A 22,251-nucleotide genomic window follows, 5' to 3' on the forward strand; every position below is an offset into this window, starting at 1 on the left:
CAAGGTAGGTGCCAGGCAGCTATGTTTGGGGAGGGCATTCTGCAGTTGGGGTTCCACAGCAGAATAGAGACTGTCTCTATTTAGTGTCCTCCCCAAACAAAATTTGCATGACCCCTATTGTGAGAAAACACTCACCTGCCCCGACTTTCTGAGCTTCAGAGAATGGGCCTGTGAGAGTGTGGGGACCCAGAGCAGGGCCTCATTGGATAACCACAATGCACAAAGCAGGTTCATCCAGGAAACAGAATTTGACATGCTTGCTGCAAGTAGTGGACACAATTGGAGAGGGTCATAGCTTAGTGAAAGAGCCCCTGTGTTGCATGCAGAGGGTCCCAAGTTCAATCTCTGATGCCTCCAGGTAAAAGGGTCAGGTTAGCAGGTGATGGAGAAGGCCCTTGTCCAATACCCTAGAGAGCTACGGCCAATCAGAATAAACAATTCTGGGCTAGATCCCTCCCTCTGGGCTGAAATACAAAAGGGCCCATCTGTTGTGGCATTCCGACAGCTTTTGAGGACGCACCTGTTTACACCCACATTCCCTTGATTCCCTCTTTTAATTGCTGTGTTGTTTTAATAGGGCTGTGGGGTTTTTTCCCCTGTTTTTAGTTCTGAATGTTTACATTCTAATGTGATTGTTTTATTGTCTATTTTAATTTTGGATGTTTCTGTTTTAATGTCACTGGCTTTCCTGCTTGGTAAATTACTTGAAAGTCTATTTTGGCATACAAATAGATGAATAATAACAACAGATGGGCCAATGTCTGACACTGCATACTGCATATTGCCGAGGCTTTGCTATTGGTTGTTTCTCAAAGGAGGGCAAGGTGCCAATTTTTTACCACCATCTAAAGGAGTTATTTTTAAAAAAATTGCCTCTGTGATTTTATCAGGACAACCTTCCCTCTTTCCCTGAAGAGCCTCCTGCCTTCAGGCTTCCTCCTTCTCCCTCATCGCCAACAGTGGGGGACCCCTCTACTCCACAGGACAGAGCCACGGAGAACGACACCCTCAAGAGGCCATCTTTGGAATCGTCCCAATCGGGCCTCTTCTTTGTGGCCCCCCAGAGCCCCACACCGCCCACCAGCCTCTCCGAGAAGGACACAAGCAGCGTTACCTCCTCCTCCACAGATGACTCCACCTCCAGCGCCATCTACACTTCCATCTCCACGGTCGGCCGTGCTTCCCGAAGGCCCATGGATGCCCACCTATTGTTGGTCAACCAGCACCTGATAGGACCCTTCCCTCGCGTCCAGTCGCCAACACGGTTGAAGAATCCCTCTCCGGAGAGGGCCATGCTGGCTGGCACCCTTCCAAGCCCCAACACACCATCCCCTTCCCCTCCACCACCTCCGCCCCACCCGGCTCCTCCTCCTCCCGGTGAGAAGAGAGGTGCTGAGGCCGGCATCACTCAGCACTTTATCATGGTGGAAGTTCATCGGCCCGACAGTGAGCCAGATGTCAATGAAGTGAGGTCCTTGCCCCAAGCCAGAGGTGAGATCTTCTTCTTTTGGGTGCTGGGTATTTATGGGCTTGTTCAGAGCTTGGAAAAGTTACTTTTTTGAACTACAACTCCCATCAACCCCAGCCAGCGCGTGCTGGCTGGGGCTGATGGGAGTTGTAGTTCAAAAAAGTAACTTTTCCAAGCTCTGGTTCTGTCCATTAAGGTACTTATATCCTACCTTTCATCAGGCACTCGAGGGGGGTTGCAAACATCAATTAAAACAGAGGTGGGGTACCTTTTCTGCCTGAGGGCCACATTCCCTTCTGAACAACCTTCCAGGGGCCACATACCAGTGGTGGGTAGGGCCGGAGGCAAAAGTGGGCGGAGCAACAAATCTAAATGTTACCTTGGTCCAGCAGGCTGGTTTCTGCACACACTCAACACCCTCCTCTCTATCCTCCATCCGGATGAGTAAGAGGCATTCTTAGTCTTCAAGGACACAATCCAGGCAGGCAAAAACTCTCAAGGAAGGTGCAAAGCAGAGCCAGTGAGGGGCATGGCCTGGGGAAAGCCGTGTGACCGGGGAGGGGATGTGGTGCAGGGAGGGCCGCAAGGGCGAGATCGAGAGTTTTTGGAGGGCCACATTTGACCCCTGGTCCTGAGGCTCTGCACCCCTATATCAAAATACATGCAAGCAATAAAATGATTAAAACAAAGAACTGGATTAAAATTCGCAGCTGGATAATGACATCTTGCTCAAGGATCTTATTTTGCAATCTTACTTTATTTTTAGAGGAAAGCTCAGTGGTTACAGCACCTGCATTGCATGCAGAAGGTCCCCAGTGGCATCTCCAGGTAGGGCTGGGAGAGGCTCCCTGTCTGAAACCCTGGAGAGTGGCTGCCAGTCAGTGCAGACAGTACTGAGCTAAATGGATCATTGGGCTGACTCAGCGTCATGCGGCTTCCTGTGTTCCTAACTTGGAGACGCTCTTTGGATTTGACGGCTAAGTTTGTCCAATCTCTTTGCAGAGGCATCTAGACCGTCGCCACAACATGTGATGAGAAATCCCATCAATTAGCAAAGGACTCTAGTAACCCGGACGCCACAGAGCAGAGCTTTTTAGAGAGTGTTGAACTCTCAAGCTATGACTTTGCTTCCCTCTTGTGGTGATATTTGCTGGCTGCAAGTGCTGTCCCTTTTTATATATTTTCCCTTTCTTAAGAGGCGGTGGCTATTTCTCCACTTTCTGCTGTTTTAACGTGACAGAAAAGAGGAGGGGACTCAAGATCAAAGCTTGGAAAAGTTACTTTTTTGAACTACACATCCCATCAGCCCAATCCAGTGGCCATGCTGGCTGGGGCTGATGGGAGTTGTAGTTCAAAAAAGTAACTTCCCAAGCTCTGCTCAAGATATATAGGACAGCGACAGAGGCTGCAGTTTTCTGATTTGTTTCTATTCATTCATTTAATAAGGCAATTAATCATCAAGCCCACTAAGCAGTTGGCATTAAATATAAAAATACACAATGAAATTACCAATAAAACCAGATATTAAAATCAAGTTGTTAAAAAATCAATATAAATAAATAAATAAATAACCATTATAAAATAAAATTCCCTATTCAGATGCCTGTCTAATTTACATGTCTGGGTAGGTTTGCTTAAACAAAAAGAGATTTAATCAGGCGTCAAAACTAGTGCATCTGCCTAATGTCAATGGGCAGGGAGTTCCAAAGTGTAGTGCTACCACACTGAAAGATCAGTTTCCTTGGGTCAGTGAGTCTGCTCTGGATTTTAGCACAAACTTTGAAAGAGCTCTCCAAGGTGCTGAAACCTATTCCCATTTCTTATTTAGTCAGCATTGCACCCCAGAGTGTCCAGATGGATCATTTTCTGCCGGTAGGCCAACTGATCCAAATATATTTTGTTTTTCACATCACAGAATATAATTTCCCATCCAGCCCTTCCTTGAGTCCGACACTGGATTTAAAGCATCCCTTGGCATACAATTGCAGATGTGTTTTGCTGTTTGCCCTTTGGATTCTTGCCATCTCTTCAGAAAGAGTAGCAAATCAACCACTGTTGACTATCTGTAAGCATTCTTCTCCCATTGAATAACACATTTCTGGGGTTAAAGGAAAGAGCCCCATTCAACAAATGGCACGGTAGTCTGCCTGCTCCCAGCTTTCTTGCAAGATGGTATTCATCCCCAGTCAGCATGAGCATGAGGGATGTACTAGAATTCTACCCAATTCGGATTTGGTACCAAATTTGCCATCAATTTGCTTATCCTTCACCGTTGCAGATCGGATTTATGTAGCTGCGGCTATTTTCAAAAACAGTTTAAAAATATCTGCCTCAAAAATATCAATATTAAGAACAATAATTTTATTGTCATTTCCTTTCAGTTATCTATCTTTCAAACTATTGATATTTCCTTTCAGAGTATCTTTCTTATGGAATATCAATATTTTTGCAGAGGGAAAAAATAAGTCAGTAAAAGCAGCAGGTAGCAGGTGAAGAACAAACTTGGATCAATACCTGCCTGTTAGGTCGACAGAATGCTTTTGAACTGGCACCGGCCAGCAGATCCCATCCCTAATGGGCAGGAGGCAGAGACGATGGGAGTTGGGATCCAGGGCATCTGGAGGGCACCAGCTTGGGAAAGACTATCCTGTCCGTTTGTGATCTTGCCATGATTGCGCAGACAACTCCTGCTTTGCTCCTCCTCTGACTTTCCAGGGTGGTTCAACAGAGATTTACTACTTCTTTCTATGCACGCTCAAAGATCCCTGTCTCAGGCAAACATGAAGAACGATCCGAGTTCAAGGTCACATTTCAGCCAGGCAAAGACACTCAAGGATGGTGCAAAACAGGGTGGGTAATGGGTGTGGTTCAGCAGGGGGATTCCACAATGTTGGTTTAGTCCATGGTAGATAAGAATAGAACATCCATGATTAGAGGCAGTCTGGCACTGAATACCGGGTGTTAAGTGGTGACAGCTATGTGGCAACATCAGGGGTGCTGATCCCAAGGAGTGGTGACCAATTAGAGTGGCATCTCTGAGAATCAGGCAAAACTCCAAAGGTGTCCATGAAATTAAAAAGGATGGAAACCCCTGCTATGAACCTGAAAGTTTGTCCAGTGCCATGAGTTGTGGCCAGCTAATTTGTACTCAGAGTAGACCCATTGAAATTAGTGGACCTAGGTTAGTCATGTTAATTTTCATAGCTAGTATTGTGTACAACCCATTGTTCGGTACAGTTAGATTCATCTCTAGGGAGAATTTACCACATACCATCCATTTCAAGCACCCAAAGGATCCTGGGAACCGTAGTTTACCCCTCCCAGGGCTACAATTCCCAGCACCCTTAGCGAACTACAGCTCCCAGGATTCTTGGGGGGGAAGGCATGTGCTTTCAATGTATGGGGTGGATGTGACCTAACAAGATCAGAGCCTCTCACCACCCTGCCCATTTCCTCTTCTGTGCCGCTCTTTTAACAGCCTTTCTCCCGCTGTTGCCTGCCCCAGCCTCGACGCTCTCTCAGCTTTCGGACAGCGGGCAGACCCTCAGCGAGGACAGCGGCGTGGATATCGGGGATGCGGAGCTCAGCACCAAAGACAGGAACCGGCCGCAGGGTCCCGTAAAAAGCAGGAGCTCCCCGGAAGCACTGAAAGCCGATGGGCCAGTAGAGGCAAGCCCAAAGCCGGTAAGACATCTCTGGGCACCAGTGGTGCAGGACACGGATTACTGGAAGCCAGATTTTGGCTGAACATCAAGAGAAAGCTTCCTAACTGTTAGAGTGGTGCGACAATAGAACCAAGGATCTAGGGAGGTGGTGGGCTCTTCAACACTGGAGGCCTTGAAAAGGCAGCTGGACAGCCACCTGCCGGGTGTGCTTTAATTTGGATTCCTGCATTGAGCAGGGGGTTGGACTGGATGGCCTCATAGGCCCCTTCCAAGTCTACGATTCTATGATTCTAAGAAGGCGGTCTGTGAACAGAGGGAAGGGTTTGCCAGAGGCTGATTCTTGCTGCTAGTCAGCAGGCAATTTTTTTAAAAAACGTGCGCTTGTTGAAAAGGGATTCGTTATTGCAGCCATAGTCTGAAGACAGATGATAGATGGGTCATTGGTAAGAATAACATTTACACAGTGTTTTTGATCATTCCAAGCACTTCACATTCTACACTTCGTTTCAACAGCTGGCTTGAGCAGAGGGAAGTCTACAACACTGGGGGAACGCAAGGCCTCACTCTGGTTGCTTTTGGGGGGGCGGGAACCTTATGCCCAGGGGCCAAATCCAGCCCTCCATCCATTTCTGTCTGGCCCCTAGTACCCTCTCAGGCCACAGCCCTGCTCTGCACCCACTTGGAGTGCTTTTACTGTGGGGAGTAAAGCACCACCGCATGTTACCAGTGACCTGAACCCGTGGGGGGAGGGCGATAGACAGAAAAGCAATCTATTCTTCCTTCGCTGACTCCTCCTTTACAGGGAACTACTTTGTTTATTTACGCAGGCTTTGCTCCTCACCTTCCTCCCTTCTCTTCCTGTCTAGTCAGTCAGAGGTAGTGCCTGTGAGTGCAAGCCGCACGGCTCCACAATGGCTGCAACAGCATGAATGGCTTTATTTCTTTGTAGGCAATCTATTCTTCCTTCTGCTGATGCCTCCTCTAAAATGTTTGTTGTTTTTGCAGCCTTTGCTCCTCCCTTTCCTCCCTTCTCTTCCTGTCTTTTTCCCCAGTTAGTTTGTAATTTGCTCCCTGAGTGGAAGCCGCATGGTTGCTTCAATCTGTATGACTTTTCCTCTTTGTAGTAACAAACCTTACATTTCTTTATTCTTTCAACTTCCACTCTTAACAGACTAGCTATTTCTGCACTGCGCTGCAACATGTATCAAAAATCCAATATTTACCTGACATGTGCCTTGCAATAATGCCTCTTGCTGGCTGGAAAGGGCAGGGGGGCACACACGTGTGTAGAAACCTCTGGCTTTTGCAGGGCTACTCCACCCACTTTTGCCTCTGTGCCTGCCCACCGCTGGCTTGCACCCCTGAAAGCTTCCCCGTGAGCAAATGCAGCCCTTGAGTGAAGGCAAAATGGCTCCCCTCCCCTGGCTTTCGGGAAGCATTTGCTGTTTCCAGCCTCAGATGATCTCAAGCAAAACTGGAAGCTGCCTCCAGGCCAGACTGTCGATGTGGCGATGGCAGGATTAGGGATGCCACCAAATTCTGCAGAGTAGGTGGGGGGGAGGGGGGGAGAGGGAGCCTAAAAGTGGAGAACGGATCAGGAGGGTGAGCTCTCATCTCCACACACACAACCCAATGCTCTTTTAAAACATTTTTTCTTCCAGTTTCGTTAGGGAGTATAGCCTGGGGGAAGGTTCCCTGCCTGCCTTTTCTGTGCCTTTAAAGCTTTACTCACCTGGCCACATGCCCTGGTCACGATCCGACATGCGCTGGGCTTGGGTCGCCTTCCTGTTCCAACTTTTTTGGGCCCTCAGACTGTGGATTTTTGTCACAGAAAAGAATCCGTCAAAGAGGCCCATCCCCACATTTCGGCGTCCATCAAATATGTTGTAAGCTTCCCCCTCAAAATGTCATGTGTGAATGCCAGCAAACCCTTGTGTTCTACCGGCACAGTCATGAGGCAGCTGGGATGACTGGCTCCATCTTTTGGTTGAGGGGGGGATGCGTGGCGGCCAGTACAGCTTTGCTACTATGTAATGTGTGAAACAGTCCTATGATATTATTGACTTACTGTGTGATGACACACAAAGTCTTCCTCCAACAGCAAGGGGAAAGTTAAAGGGGCTATATCACACTCTGCCACTAGAGGACAGCATAAGTCTTTTTTAAGTTCAAAAACAGGCGTGGGGAACCTTTAGCCCTCCAGGTGTTGTTGAACTCCCTTTGGCCATGTTTGCTGCGTCTGATAGGAGTTGTAGTTCAGCAGCATCTGGAGGGCCAAAGGTTCCCCACTCCTGTTCTAAAAGGCGAAATGTTGGGGTGGTTCATCTTCAGCTTTCACCCCACGTTCCTTCTAAGCCTGGTTGCCAACTTGTTTCTGGGGCAACGTTCAAAGTGTAAGTGACTACCTTTAAAATCCTAATCAGGAGCCTTAAAGTGAGCCTTAAAGTGAGCTCCCCCTTGTGCACTGGCAGGGCAAAGCAGGCTGATGGAGAGTTAAACTGAAGAGATGCTTTTAAGCACCGTGCAGGGCTCTTTGCAAGCCCCGTGCAGTGCTTTGAAGCCCTGACTTTGGGGCTTCAAAGCACCCAATCACCTGGCATTGTTAGGGTGTCAGGTGATTGATAGGTGGGCATCCCCGCCCACCTGCCAAATTTGGCCCATGAGACTGGAATCTGATAAGGATCTAGCCAAAAAAGTTCCCTGCCCTTGCTCCAAGACAGCCTTTCCCAACTAGTGGGCCACCAGATGTTGCTGTACTACAACCCCCATCAGCCCCAGCATTCCTGACCATTGGCCGTGCTTGCTGGGGCTGATGGGAGTTGTAGTCCAGCAACATCTGGTGGCCCACTAGTTGGGAAAGGCTGCTCCAAGATCTATTGGACTGTCCATGGCATGGTTGTGGCTGAGGTATGATTGGTCAGGAGGAGAGCAAAAGCCTTCTCGGAGGTTGGAATAACTTTCCATGAGATCCATTTGTCCCCATCTCTCACCATTTTCTGGACCATTTTTATTTTTATTATCTATTTCATTTCTATCCTGCCTTTCCTCCCAGGAACTCAAGGTGGCGTATATGGTTTTCCCCCTCCTCTCATTTTATTCCCACAACAACCCTGTGTGGAAGAAACAGAGCTCCCCCCTGTTGCGTATAAATCCAGATCTTGTCAGAGACACTTTATTAAAACAAAGGAAAGTAAACCCAAGTAAAACAAAACAAAGCAAGCGGCCGCTTGGAGAGAAATTCAGACAAGCGTAAGTCCAAAATTCACTGTCTCGAGCAGTTTCCAACTCATTCTTATAGGGGTTATTCAGAGGTCACAGGAAGCAGCTTTCATCAGCGCTACGCACATATGCTTATCTAAGAAGGTTAAACATCAGCAGGTTCTCTTGGATCATACTGTGACATCTCTTGCAACACATCCTTTGGAGCATTTTACGACATCATTCTTCCCATCACCCCCTTCATACATGCAAGGTTTGACCAGAGTTTAAGCCCTATAGAATTTTAATTCTACACCTAAGAGGTAGGTTGGGCCAAGAGAAGGTACCTGGCCCAAAGTTGGCCAGTGAGCTGAGTCAGGATTTGAACCCTGGTCTCTCTCAGGTCCCAGTCCAACACTCTAACCATTCCGGTTAAGTTTCCTCTTCTGACATTCATTTGCTTCACTAGGCAGATTGTTTTTTTTAACACCTATCCACATTTTGTAACATTTTTATCTGCTGAGCTGCTTTTTTTTTTTAAAAAATGCTGCCATTTTATTTCTTTTATGGGATTGATTTGGTTTTAAAAGTTGTACGTCAGCCTGAGTGGTACTTATTTATGTATGTACGTACGTATGTATTTATTTATTACATTTGTATCCCACTTTTTTTCCAACGAGCTCAAGATGCCGCACAGACACGGTTCTCCCCCTGCCAATTTTATCCTCACAACAACCCTGGGAGGTAGGTTAGGCTGAGCGACAGTGACTGGTCTGAGGTCACTCAGTGAGCTTCATGGCCAAACAGGGAATTGAACCCTGGTCTCCCAGGTCCCAGTCTGACACTCTCACCCCGTGCATTTCAAGGGCAGGGTATAAGTGTGTTTTTTTAAGATGTAAGTAACAACCCAGAGTGGCCACATTCTTTTTCTGCCTCCCCACAGCCTGGCCTCCTGGAACCGACGTCCCACCTGATCCGGGTGACAAAGAGCGCCCCGACCTTGGGCATCGCCATTGAAGGAGGAGCCAACACTCGTCAGCCACTGCCTCGGATTGTCACTATACAGGTGAGGGAGGCAGCCTATAATTTTTAACTATGGTTTAACAGCACATAGTTAAACTATGGAATTCACTCCCACAAGATCAGGACAAAGTGTACACAGATCTGTTTGGAAGTACAGCTTATAAAATATGCACATGAATGTATGATGCTGGCTTACGTGGAGCCTCATCATTGGTCTGCCTAGCCCAAAATTGTCCACTCTGACTGGGTCTCATACTGAGGCCTTTCCCGCAACCTGTTTATTAGCTCGCAACGACAAGGATCAGTCCTGGGGCCTTCTTCATGCAAAGCATAGACTCTGTCACTGAGCTGCTGCCCATCCTTAAAGAGGACTGCAGCCTTTATGTATGCAATCCTGTGCATGCTTCCTCAGAAATAAACTCCGCTGTGTTCAGTGTTGCTCTGTGTGTGTTTGTGTTGCTTAATTTCGTTTAAAGCAACACCACAGCAGCAGAGTAACAGCGGATGTTGAAATGCGAGTGTGCCAGCGTGTGCATGCGTTTGCCTAAGAAAGCAGGCTTTTACCCTGCATCAGCATCACTGAGACTTGAGACTTAGTAAAATAAGAAAAGCTACTTTATTTATAGAAATACATTGTAGATAGAAAAGGCAAACCTAGTTCTAATTAACTAGCTAAGTTGGAGGCATAACGCCCAGGTGTAGGAGTTAGTCTCATGGCTTGGAGAGAGCAGAGACAAAAGGGATGTCTCCTCTCTCCCAGACAGTCAGAAAAGGAAGGAGTGGAAAGGGCGGAAGGAGGAGGGGCAGGTAAGCTTCCCTAAAGACGTAACAGTCTAGTGACAGAAGGAAGTCAGTCAGAGCATCACAGGTAAAGGTAAACAAGGCTATCCATCTGGAGGACCCCAACTCTATCTTCCTTCTGGAGCTTAAACAAAAGAACAAAACAGGAGTTGCTCTTGCCCCACTTCCAACATGCAGTAGGATTTACTCCCAGATGAAGGTGCATAGGAGTGCAGCCCCAGCCAGGCAGATAAATTGACGGAAAGCATTTTGATTGACTAAAATGTGTCCCCAATTAATTGAGCAACAGATTTATTCTTTAAAAAAAAAGTTTTATCATCAATGCAAGTATGTATTTTATTTATTTATCCCAGGGGTCCCCTAACTGTGAGCCTTGGATCGCTAAGTGGCCCATCAGCTTCATTCAGGTAGTCCATGGCGTGTCTGCATTAGATATTCATATTGGCTTTTAATTGTATTTTTTTGCGTAATTTATTTCTTATATTGTATGTTATTGTTTTACAGTTTGAATTCTGTGGAATACAATAAATTAAAATATATAAGAAATGAAAGAAGCAATACAAATACAGTTAAAAATCATAGAGTCACATTCCAGTTGCAACAGCAGGGAGAAAAATCATTAAGTTGTCTGCCGAGACCATCAGCGATTTTCAAGTGGTCCGCAGGGGAAAAAAGTTTTGGAGCCACTGATTGATTCAATTTACCAGCCGCCCAATAACAAGAGTTCTCTGGGTAACATGCAGAGTAAAACCAAAGTCACTATGACAATGGGCCCCTTCAGGCTACTCAAGACAGCAAAACTCATAACCATAAATTAGCTCCTATCTCTTATCTTCTTCCTTTTCTTCTGGTTTCGCTCCAACGGATTGCAGAGGGGAGGCTCTGCCCACAACTGTGGGCAGCTGAAGGTGGGTCATGTGATCCTGGAAGTGAATGGTGTCACCCTCCAAGGAAAGGAGCACCGCGAGGCGGCTCGCATCATTGCCGAGGCATTTAAAACAAAGGACAAGGACTGTGTCGATTTCCTAGTCACCGAGTTTAACGTTGCACTTTAGGGGTAAGACTGTGGAAGGCCTCAAAGCCAAATGAGAGAAAAAGAACAAGGTTTCAAGTGGCTACGCGCACAGGTTAGCACGTGTACTATCACGACATCCAGATAACTCCCACATGAAGCCCAACAGCACATGTTCACATGCTGCCGGCCCAGAACACGTGCAGGATTTCCAACCACGTAGGCTTTGGGTTGGTGCACTGGTACTCGACCGAGGCAGCTGCTCTGCTAAGGTATCCCACCGCTCGCACCACTTCCGAGAGCCTAACAGGGCAGTTTGCAGGAACAAGAAGCAAAGGAACACGGAGCAGGAAACAAAGAGAGTCGCCTCCTGATAATAATTCTTTCCATAGATCATCCTCACCTGGTGGGTAAACTATGGTTTAGATGTCCCATCTCTGCCCATTTTGTCTCTGTGTTTGAATGAGTTGGCCAGTCGCCTCTCTGAAAACCTCACCCCAGCCTTTCTAGCTCTTCCTCCCCTTGCATCTTACGGTAGCATCTTGCAACTGCTTCAGAGCACCCATGGGTTGGGTGCGGGAAGGAGCCATGTATTGCCCCCCCCACTTCCCAAGCACTGCTAGAGGAGGGAGGCACCTCCAGGGGGCACCACCTGTAACGCTTTGGGATTTCTTCTCCGTGACCCACCTGGTGTGAGGTTCCCACACTCTGATTTCCCATCCGTTCACAGCCAGCCATGGAAGATGCCTTGTAAATGGCCAGCAGTGTTGCTGTATTTATATATGAAAGAGCTTGTGCTTTTAATTTTTCAATAAACCAAACACATTAAGGGGGAAAAAAGGCAACTGGTGTTTTGTTTCATTGATTGATTTAAAACAGGGTGGGGAACCTCGGGCACCTGGAACCAAAGGCGGCCCTCCAGGCTTCTCTGTTTGGCCCTCGGGACTCTGCCCAGACCACACCCCCTACTAGAGGCCACACCCTCCTGGAGTGTTTTTGAGTGTCTGGAATGCTTCATTGACTTCTGCTTGCTTGCCTGGGAGGAAGATGGAGAGATGTGGAGTCTGTCTCTCTGTGTGTATCTAACCATATGATATCTTTGTAAGCCGTCATGTCGTCACACATGGGGATGGGGCATGGCGGCAAGACGGCAGGCAAGGGAGATTGCCTTGACGATAAGCCAGAATGAGCATCTGGTGAATAGTGGAATTGTGAGAAACTTAGCAGAGAACTCTGATACTCCAAGTCAACAAAAAAAGAGGAATTCCAGAAGAAAAAGAGTTGAAAGTAACTTGTACTTATAAGGAAAACGTTTGTTTTGTCATAGTGCAGTACAGTGGTGGGCAGTCTGTTAATCTGCTATACATATGTCCACACTTAATAAAAATTTTGAGTTCTTGGGAGCTGAACAAATTGGTTGGAAACAAAAACATTGCCAATTAAAACATCGTTTTAATTGGCTTTTAAATATATGTTTTTGAATTTGTATATTTGTTTTTATGTTTTAATTGTAAACCGCCCAGAGAGCTTCGGCTATGGGGCGGTATACAAATGTAATAAATAAATAGATAGATAAGGGAGGCAAGGGAGGGAGGAAAGCAAGGATGGCAGGTGGGGGGCAGCAAGCGGGGCAAGCGAGTCAGGCCTGGGGGGGTTGGGGAGTGCCTGGTGTGTGTGTGTTTGGGAGTTCCAGGTTGGGGGTTGCTGTGTGTGAAGAAGCCTCTAGTGCAGCCTTTCCCAACCAGTGTGCCTCCAGATGTTGTTGGACCACAATCCCCATCTTTCCTGACCATTGGCAATGCTGGCTGAGGCTGATGGGAGTTGTGGTCCAACAACATCTGGAGGCACACTGGTTGGGAAAGGCTGTGTCTAGTGAGTGTGTGTGTGTTCTTTTTTTATGGTGAGACAAACGTCTGATCAGTAGTGAAATGCATATTTCAGCTGTCTTGAACCCAATGTTCTCCAGAAGAGGTTGGACACCCAGATCCATCATCCCTGGCCCACCAGCCACGTTAAATGCATGAAAATGCACGTTTTATAAGGGCAGCTTGTTGGCACTCTCGTCTTATGGAGTACAGATTGGGTAAACATCTGGAGCCTTCTTAGCAGGGGTGTCTACATCGATGTTTTTGTTGGGAGGGGCAGGTGCAAAGTAAATACTCCAATTAAATAAATATACTTAATTAGCATCAGGGAAAAGGCCTACCAAACACATCCGGAAGCCTCAGGAGGGGAGAGTGTTCTTGCACTCGGGTCCTGCTTGCGGGCTTCCCCCAGGCACCTGGTTGGCCACTGTGAGAACAGGATGCTGGACTAGATGGGCCACTGGCCTGATCCAGCAGGCTCTTCTTATGTTCTTATGTTCTTACATGCAAGAACAGGGCCTGCATGTTGCACTTCATCATATCTCAGGCTCTACAAATGCTACAAGCTTATTCTTTAAAAAAGACACTGAGCAAGCTAGGAATCTGGGAATGACGGGTGTGGGGGAACTGCATCTATGATTCTTAGCCATGTTTACTTAGGAGTAAGTCCTACTGACTTTATTGGGGCCTACTCCCAAGGAAGTGCATAGGATTAAAAGCTCTGCCCTTGTAATGATAGTGGGGGGAACCTTTGGCCCTCTAGAAGTTGCCAAACTGCAACTCCCAGCATCCATGAGCATTCACCATGCTTGCTGGGGATGATGGGAGTTGTAGTTTGGCAACATCTGGCAAGTCAAAGGTTCCCCACGCATGCTACATGTGACGGGTAGGAACCAGGAGCCCTCCAGATGTAAAGAGGTGGAGTACAAGTAAAGCATGTCCAAAGCACATGGCTTCCCCCAAGGAATTCTGGGAAATGGGTGGCTTTCATGTCACAGAGCAGCAACTTCCCAGATCCCTTAACAAACAGTTCCCATGATTCTTTAGGGGAAGTCATGTGATTTAAATGTGCATTGGGTGAGCTTTTAAGGTATGACCCCCCTCTTTTCCCTTTGATGCTTGAGGCTTATGTTTTCAGGATCCACCCCATTCCTTGACTGTAATCTGTTTTCAACATTGATTTTTAAACTGTTGTTACTTGCCCTGGGACCTGCTGCTGAAGGGCGAGGTAACAAAATTGAAGGACAACTCCGGTCATCTCTCACCACCAGGTCACAGATTAGGCACCAGGGCTATAACGGATCCCCTTTGTTGTTGTTATGTGCCTTCAAGTCGATCACGACTTATGGTGACCCTATGAATCAGCGACCTCCAAGAGCATCTGTCATGAACCAGATCTTGTAAGTTCAAGTCTGTGGCTTCCTTTATGGAATCAACCCATCTCTTGTTTGGCCTTCCTCTTTTTCTACTCCCTTCTGTTTTCCCCAGCATTATTGTCTTTTCTAGTGAATCATGTCTTCTCATGATGTGTCCAAAGTATGATAACCTCAGTTTCATCATTTTAGCTTCTAATGGTAGTTCTGGTTTAATTTGTTCTAACACCCAATTATTTGTCTTTTTCACAGTACATGGTATGCGCAAAGCTCTCCAACGCAGCATTTCAGATGAGTTGATTTTTCTCTTTTCCGCTTTTTTCACTGTCCAACTTTCACATCCGTAGAGATCGGAAATACCATGGTCTGAATGATCCTGACTTTAGGGTGCAGTGATACATCTTTGCATTTGAGGACCTTTTCCAGTTCTCTCATAGCTGCCCTCCCCGGTCCTAGCCAAAGAAACCCCCTCACCCCCTGGGTTGGGGAAGCTCTGCTTAGTTTAATGGGGGGGAGCTGCATGCCAATTCACCCCCCACCCCCGATCTCTGCCCAACCACCGCGAAGCCCGAAAAGTCCCGTTCGCCAGTTTCAGAATTCTCCTCCTTTTATGCTAACGAAGGCTGGCGGCAGCTGGGAGGCGGAGCCTTATGCAGATAGCCCTGCGAGCCCCGCCCTTTCCATCCCCAGCCTTCTGCCCGTCTCAGTATTGGCGGAGACTCCCGCGAGCCGCCAAGTTACAACTCCAGGAAATTGACTCAAGGCGCAAGGAGGGGAAAGCGCGCTTGTCGCGCTACGCTTCGAAGCTGCGAGTGGAGGGGGCCAAGCGGAAGCTTTGTGGCCGGGGGGCGCGGAGGAAAAAGCGGAGCTGGCGAGGTGAGCAGCTGGCTTTGGCAGGGGGCTCGGTCTGGAGACATCCTCGCCCTTTCTTGGTTGTTTCTTTCGACTGCCACTCTTTTTTCCAAAACTGCTTTGCGTATTTGTATGGGGGGAAATCGAGAAGGAAGGGAGGGAGGGCCGGCCCTCCCAGTCGAGGCAAAATCTCCACTCTCGCCCCCGTGGAGAAATTCTGCAGTGGCTCTTTGACCCTCCATCCGTGGAGATTTTTCTTCTTCCGAGCGGCAAAGTTGACAACGTGGGCCCCAATATGTCGCCCATGGTGAAGCTCTCCACCCCATCCCGGGCTGGGGTGGGCTGGGGTGGGGGGGAGTCCCAACTCTTCTCTTCGCTTTCATTTCAGTTGGGTCCGATTTCCCAGAAAGCAAAGGATTTACGCTCAACTTTTTTTATTTTATTTTAAATCCTTCTCTTTCAATCAAGGACCCTCTTTGTTGTCCAGCCAAGTCCCACCGTGTCAAAGGGATCTTACTCCCAAGTGAAGCGCGTCCTTAATGAGGGCAAGAAACCTGCGCTGCCCTGTGTGCGTGCGTGCGTGTGTCTTTCTCCCAAAGCGGGAATCGAGCCTGTTGTTGCTGTGGTTACATTTTAAGGAGAAAACAAGGCACGGCTGCGGGGAACTTTTGTTAGTGTCGGGCCGCTTGCTAAGCAACCGAACGGAGCGCGCCAGGGCTGGTGAGTGGATTCGCTCGCTTCCCTTTGTAAGACTGTTAAGATTTCCCTTCTGACCCCAGGGGAGAAAGGAAACCACTGGGGGTGATAGTCATTGGTTGTCCTGCTCAGAGTAGACCCATTGAAATGGATAGATATGACTAACTGGAGGTGCATCGGTTTCAGTGGGTCTGCTCTGAGTAGGACTTAGCTGAATACAACAATCCTTGGTATAGAGAGGCTGCATGCCTCTCGATCCGCTTTCCGGGAGTAAGCTCCATTGAGCTCAACGGGGCTTACTTCTGAGTAGATGTGCTTAGGGTAGTTTAGTGTCGAATATTAGTTACATACATAGGGCCGTCGTCAGTGTCAGTTCTACTCAGAGTAAAAATGAAATGGACTGCCTTCAAGTCGATCCCGACTTATGGCTACCCTATGAGTAGGGCTTTCATGGTAAGCAGTATTCAGAGGGGGTTTACCATTGCCTCCCTCTGAGGCTAGTCCTCCCCAGCTGGCCAGGGCCTGCTCAGCTTGCCACAGCTGCACAAGCCAGCCCCTTTCTTGTCTGTAACGGCCAGCTGGGGGCAACTGGGCTCCTTGGGACTATGCAGCTTGCCCAGGGCTGCACAGGTGGCAGGGCACATAACCCCTGAGCCACTCACTGCGTGGTGATCTTTAGCTGGTCCTTGACACCCAGGAGACATGAGTGGGGATTTGAATTCACAGACTCTGGACTCCCAGCCAGGCTCTCCTCCCCACTGTGCTACACCAGCTAAACCCACTGAAATTAATGGACATGACTTGCCTCATCTAGCTCAGTGTTGTCTACACTGGCTGGCAGCAGCTGTCTGGGTTTTCAGGCAGGGGTCTCTCTCAGTGCTACCTGGAGATGATGGGACCACCCCTGTGGCAATGATTGCTGCAGAACTCTTAAAAAATGCAGATGAGTTGGTTAAACAGAACATTCATCCTACTTCCGTCACTAGCGGATATCCGCTCACTTGCAAGTGAGAACTCTCCTCAGCACAGTAGCCCAGTGGCAAATTCAGAAGTGCAGGTTCCCTTCATGATAGTCACAGCCGTGGCACCCCATAGCTACACCCTTTCTAAGATTATACAACCTTCTAAGATTATAATCTGGTCAGAATACTGCTTTCTGCTTCTCTATCCTTGTTCATACCTTCTCCTGCAACAACAGACATCCCTAGGAGCTCATCAGCAGGAAAGGGGAGTGTGTTAGCTGCTGAAAAGAGTCTTCTCAGTGGCTGACTCACCTACTTTCATTCTGATTGGCTCCTCTCAGCAGGAAAGGACAAGGACGCATGTCAGAAAACTTTTCAATGGCCAACACCCTCCCCTTTCATGCTGATTGGCTCCCAGGATGCTTGAGGCACCTTACTGGGACCTGGCTCCCAAAAAAGTAAAGGGTCTAAGACCCCCTGAGACCCTGGAAGACTACACCCTTGCTTCAGCAGGGTGGGTATTGTGAAGCACTTTCAAGCTCCTCTGTCAAGTTTTTTGAATGTAAGCTTGGATTCCAGCATTGAGCAGGGAGTTGGAGTCGATGGCCTTATAGACCCCTTCCAACTCTAAGATTCTATGCCAGGAATACCTTCTGCTTGCAAAATAGATGCTCTATCACTGATAAACAAAGAAACACACACACACACACTAGGATGAGCAATAAGGGAATGCCCTAAATTCTTCCACAGGGCTGTAGCTGGAGGGGATTGTCTGCCCCCTTCCAGAAATTCAAAGGTCCCTCTCTGATTTTTATTTTTTTGGGTGTGTGTATGTGTGGCGAAACAATATCCATTGTTGTTAAAGGTACTTTTCATAAAGAGTCATTATCAATGGTATTCAGGCAGGACATGAGCTGCAATCTGCAGTCTCTTGCAAAGTCTTTTAACAACGGAAAGGTAAAGCTATACAGAACTCAAGGAAGTATCTTCATACCTGGAGCTAGGATTGATTGATTGATTGATTAAAAAGAGTAAGTCTAAATGGGTTTCAGCCAACTACATTTTACATAGAGTAGACCCCCTGAAATGAATGGACCTTACGTGAGTCATGACTGGTAATTTCAATGGGTCTACTCCAGGTTGCATCCAACGTTGGTCATACTCAATGTGTCTAGTAAGAAAATTAGGTTTTAGTATTCAGCAGAACCCTTTGAATCGTGGAGATGTAAGGCAAAGCACGCAGGGTAAATTCATGCCATAGCAAAAGTTGCTTTTGTAACTCATCAAAAGGGCTTTCCTGTGCAGCAAGGGTGTGTGGTGACAGCTGTGGCTGAAGACAAAAAAGTTCAGATGGGCACGTGGAATGAGTTAAGTGGCTCTTTGGAGAGCGAGTTTGGTTGTTTTCGTTTAACAATCTCGCTTTGCCCTGGAACAAATTTCAAGAGGTCAGTTGCTGGGTCAATTGAGAGGTCCCATTTTACAGACAGGAAAACAGAGTCAGGAGCACAGTGATTGCTTTTCCCCATGTTTCACCTAAAGAGAAGCACCTCAAAGTCTCAAATCCTTTTTGCTCAAAAGAGAGGGGTGGCAGAGGCTTATTCTCTGTTGATAATGTCTTTGTTGCTTTCTTTGTTTAATTAACATCATGCAGGGGTGGGGAACCTGTGGCCCTCCAAATATTTTTGCACCAACTCCCATCAGCCCCAGCCAGCATGCCCAATGATCAGAGCTTATGGGAGTTGGAGTCCAGCAACATCTGGAAGATTTCCACCGTTAATGTAGTGTTTAAAGCAGGGGTGGGGAATCTGAAGCCCAGGGACAGAATGCTGCCCTCCCAATCTCTCTGTCTGGCTCCCAGAACTCTCCTAGGCCTCACCCCTTACCGACCTTGCTTTGCACCTCAAATTGTTTTTTGCCTGGCTGGAATGTGTCCTTCAACTCTGATAATGCCTCTGGCTTGAGAGAGGCGTGTGTGTAGAAATCAGCTTACTAGTTTCTAATTTACATTAGTTTTGCGTCTGGGCCTCCTTACCACTTCTTTGTGGCCCCTGGAAGGTTGCCCAGGAGGGAATGTGGCCCTCTGGGTGAAAACATATTTTATCCTGGGGTGAGAGTATTGGATTAGGGCAAGGAGAGCCAAAGTTAATATCTCCATGAAGGTCATGGAGTTAACCTTGAACCAGTCACTCTAATAGTACCTGGAGTTGCTTTTGTGTGTGTGTGTGTTGGAAAACTTATGTAAGGCACTTTGAGCTCCTGGGAGGAAACTCAATAAATGAAATAATGCATCAATTATGCTTTCAAGCTTTTATAGAAGTTGAGGCTTAGGGGCCTCTTTGCACACAAAAAACAGAGTTTTATCATGAGTTCCTCAGCCAAGAGAGTGCTTTGCCTCTGATCTGAAGCTCTGATGAGTGACATGGCAAACCATTGGATTCAGCCTTTACATTTATATACAGTAGGGCCCCGCTTTGCGGCGCTTCGCTTTACAGTGATTCGCTAATACAGTGGTCTCAATTAGACGCAATTAGACTAAAGCCCCACTCATATGGTGCTTGTTCCTCTTTTACGGCGGTTTTCGGGCATTGCTCGCCATTCTATTCAATGGGTTCCGCTTTTCAGAGGTTTTCGCTTTACAGTGGGGGTCTGGAACGTAACCCGCTGTATGAGTGGGGCCCTGCTGTATATTAAAATATTGTGATGGTGTTAATATGAGCAGTTGCTCATAGAAGAAAGGAGACCTTCTGGCTTATATAATGCCCTGACTCTATAGTTATAAACCCACCCACCCCCATGCACACACACACACTTCAGGATAGGGTTTACAAACACAACTGCAGTCTTCCTTAGCCTGATGTCCTCCAAAAGCTGTTGGACTCAGCCTGAGCCACCATGGCCAATGGCCAGGGATGATAGGAGCTATCGTCCAAACCATCTGGGTGGGCACCATGTTAGGAAAGGCTGTCCTGCTGGAATGTAGCCTGTAACATATCCTGTAACATAAGTGTGTGGTGAGAGCCAGTGTGGTAGTGGTTAGAGCATTGGACTACGACCTGGGAGACCAGGGTTCAAATCCCCACACAGCCACGAAGCTCACTGGGTGACCTTGGGCTGGTCACTGCCTCTCAGCCTCAGAGGAAGGCAATGGTAAACCACCTCTGAATACCGCTTACCATGAAAACCCTATTCGTAGGGTCGCCATAAGTCGGGATCGACTTGAAGGCAGTCCATTTTTCAAGTGCGTAGAACTGAAGCGACTGCTGTTGTACATGCTGTTGGACCCCAACTCCCATCAACCCCAGCCAGCATGGCTGATGGTCAGGGATGATGGGAGCTGAAGTCCAACATCTGGAGATCTCCATCCTAAGACACTGGTGCTGTTCCCACACCTTGTTTCCTTATCCTGAAGAAGAGTTCTGTGCAACTCAAAAACTTGCTATGCTAGCACCAAGATGGGGAACAAGAGGCCCTCCCAGATATTATTGGACTATGGCCCCCAACTCCCCTGAGCATTGGCCATGCTGGCTGGGGCTGATGGGAATGTGAGTCCAGCAACATTTGGAGGCTACAGGTTCTCCATTACTGAGCTACAATCTGCTTTGGTTTTGATGAGATTTCCATCCACTGCCAAGGTCCACCAACAGAGCCAGGGGCAAACAGACAGGTGATGTTATCACTTTCACTGATCTTTGCTTCCTTTACGTTGAGTTTCTCATATACTGCTGAGAGACCATTGTCATTAAGTGGTATATAAATTGTTGAAATAAAATAAATAATAAAACCGTCACTGTGGGACGGGCAGATTCATGCTGAGAAATTAAAGTGCTCCTGTTCAAAGACATTTTAAACCAAAATCAAGTAAAATATGCCACATGCTAAATACGGAATTTTAAAAACATTAAGGCCTCCCCCACACACACACTTTTCCAAATTTCTGAAAACACAGGTTTCGCATCAGAGCTGCAAAGCTGGCTCTTTGCCGCATTTCCTGCTGGTTTCAAAAAATGCTCAAAATGAATTATGTGTGCACTCTAAACTTCGGTTTGGAGGACCATTAAAAGAAGGCACCTGCAGATTGTTAAAAAGAAAGAAAAAGCAGCCAACTGAATACAGAACTGAAACTGCACACAGAGGCTGCCTTTGGAAACCCTCCCGAAAATTCAGTTCCAAATATGGCTGCTAGACGGTGAAGGGGGAAGGGCCGTAGAGTGGCAGAGCACCTGCTTTGCATGCGGAAGACCCCAGGTTCAATTCCCTACATCTCCAGGCAGGGCTGGGAGAGACTCCTGCCTGAAACCTTGGAGCTGCCAGTCCGTGGAGACAGTACAGAGCTAGATGGATTAATGGTCTGACATAGTATAAATGTCATAGTAGGACTTATGTTCCTAAGCAGGCAGTATAAGCACATCAGGCCAGTGCTTCCGCATCATCACTGACTCATGGTTTCTTTCTATGCACAGTTAGGGTGGTCCTTTTATACATCCCATTGAGCTAGTGATGGATTTATGGTCCATGGGATCCTGCATGCATCCCTTTTTTGGGAGGTCCCTATTTGTTCACCTAAATAAATGTGACGATGTGCTAAAATATGATGGCGCTAAATGCATAAGAATGAGTTAATTAATGATACATGTTATCTTTTTTTTTACTATACTATTATACAGCACTTTTTGTTTCTAATTAATGATATGCATCTATGAAGAAGTGGAAACACTTCTCTTCATCAGAAAATGAACTTTATTTAAATAAAATGAAAAATCAAAGATATTCATAAAACGTTCATAGATATTCATAAAATGGATACATGTTTTCTTTGACTTTTTTTTTTTTTTACAAAATTGTCGATACACTTGTTGCAATTTCCATTTTGCAACTTGGCAAGCTCAAGAAAAGGACACATCAGTGCCGTGCAGGATGTTGGTTTGCATGGTGTCCCAGTCGACATATTTTAATCGGGGAGCAGGAGAAATGAAGAGTGGAAACACAACAAATTCAAATCACTCAATTCAGCACTAGTAATTCATTATTTGTAATAAGGTGGGAGTTTAATGGCAATGAGAAGTGAAAATTACAGTCGGTGATAATTAGAGCCTTAATTTATTTATTTATTTATTTATTACATTTATATACCGCCCCATAGCCAAAGCTCTCTGGGCAGTTCACAACAACAGTGGTTGGGTACCTTCGACCCTCCAGATTTTACTGAACTGGTTGATGGGAGTTGTCATGCAACATCATCCAGAGGGCCAGAGGTTCCCCATCCATGGCTTATATGCATGTGAAATATGCATACCTTTATACAGTAGCCGATTGGTGATAATTTATTCAGCAATGCA

The 22,251-nt window shown here is 47.0% G+C and overlaps 2 protein-coding genes across 13 annotated transcripts in view; both read left to right on the forward strand.

Annotated features, from left to right (window-relative positions):
- The window catches only part of WHRN (whirlin), a 128,025-nt gene extending 116,031 nt beyond the window's left edge, over positions 1-11,994 (forward strand). For 3 of the 6 annotated variants that reach the window (XM_061604251.1, XM_061604253.1, XM_061604257.1), the window contains 5 exons: positions 891-1,491; positions 4,184-4,318; positions 4,947-5,152; positions 9,275-9,397; positions 11,028-11,994. In XM_061604251.1, coding sequence (XP_061460235.1) covers positions 891-1,491; positions 4,184-4,318; positions 4,947-5,152; positions 9,275-9,397; positions 11,028-11,210 — 1,248 coding nt within the window. In that variant the 3' untranslated portion in view covers positions 11,211-11,994. The remainder of the gene's footprint in view (positions 1-890; positions 1,492-4,183; positions 4,319-4,946; positions 5,153-9,274; positions 9,398-11,027) is intronic. The other 3 variants (XM_061604252.1, XM_061604254.1, XM_061604256.1) reach the window with 3 other exon arrangements.
- A 3,122-nt stretch (positions 11,995-15,116) lies between these two features.
- AKNA (AT-hook transcription factor) overlaps positions 15,117-22,251 on the forward strand; it is a 73,595-nt gene continuing 66,460 nt past the window's right edge. For 6 of the 7 annotated variants that reach the window (XM_061604092.1, XM_061604098.1, XM_061604097.1 and 3 more), the window contains exon 1: positions 15,117-15,281. The gene's annotated coding sequence lies outside the window, so the exon portion shown is untranslated. Of the gene's footprint in view, positions 15,282-15,725; positions 15,978-22,251 lie in introns of all 7 variants that reach the window. The other variant, XM_061604094.1, reaches the window with a different exon arrangement.

The sequence above is a fragment of the Rhineura floridana genome, chromosome 20 (assembly GCF_030035675.1).
Source record: "Rhineura floridana isolate rRhiFlo1 chromosome 20, rRhiFlo1.hap2, whole genome shotgun sequence".
Lineage (NCBI taxonomy): Eukaryota > Metazoa > Chordata > Lepidosauria > Squamata > Rhineuridae > Rhineura > Rhineura floridana.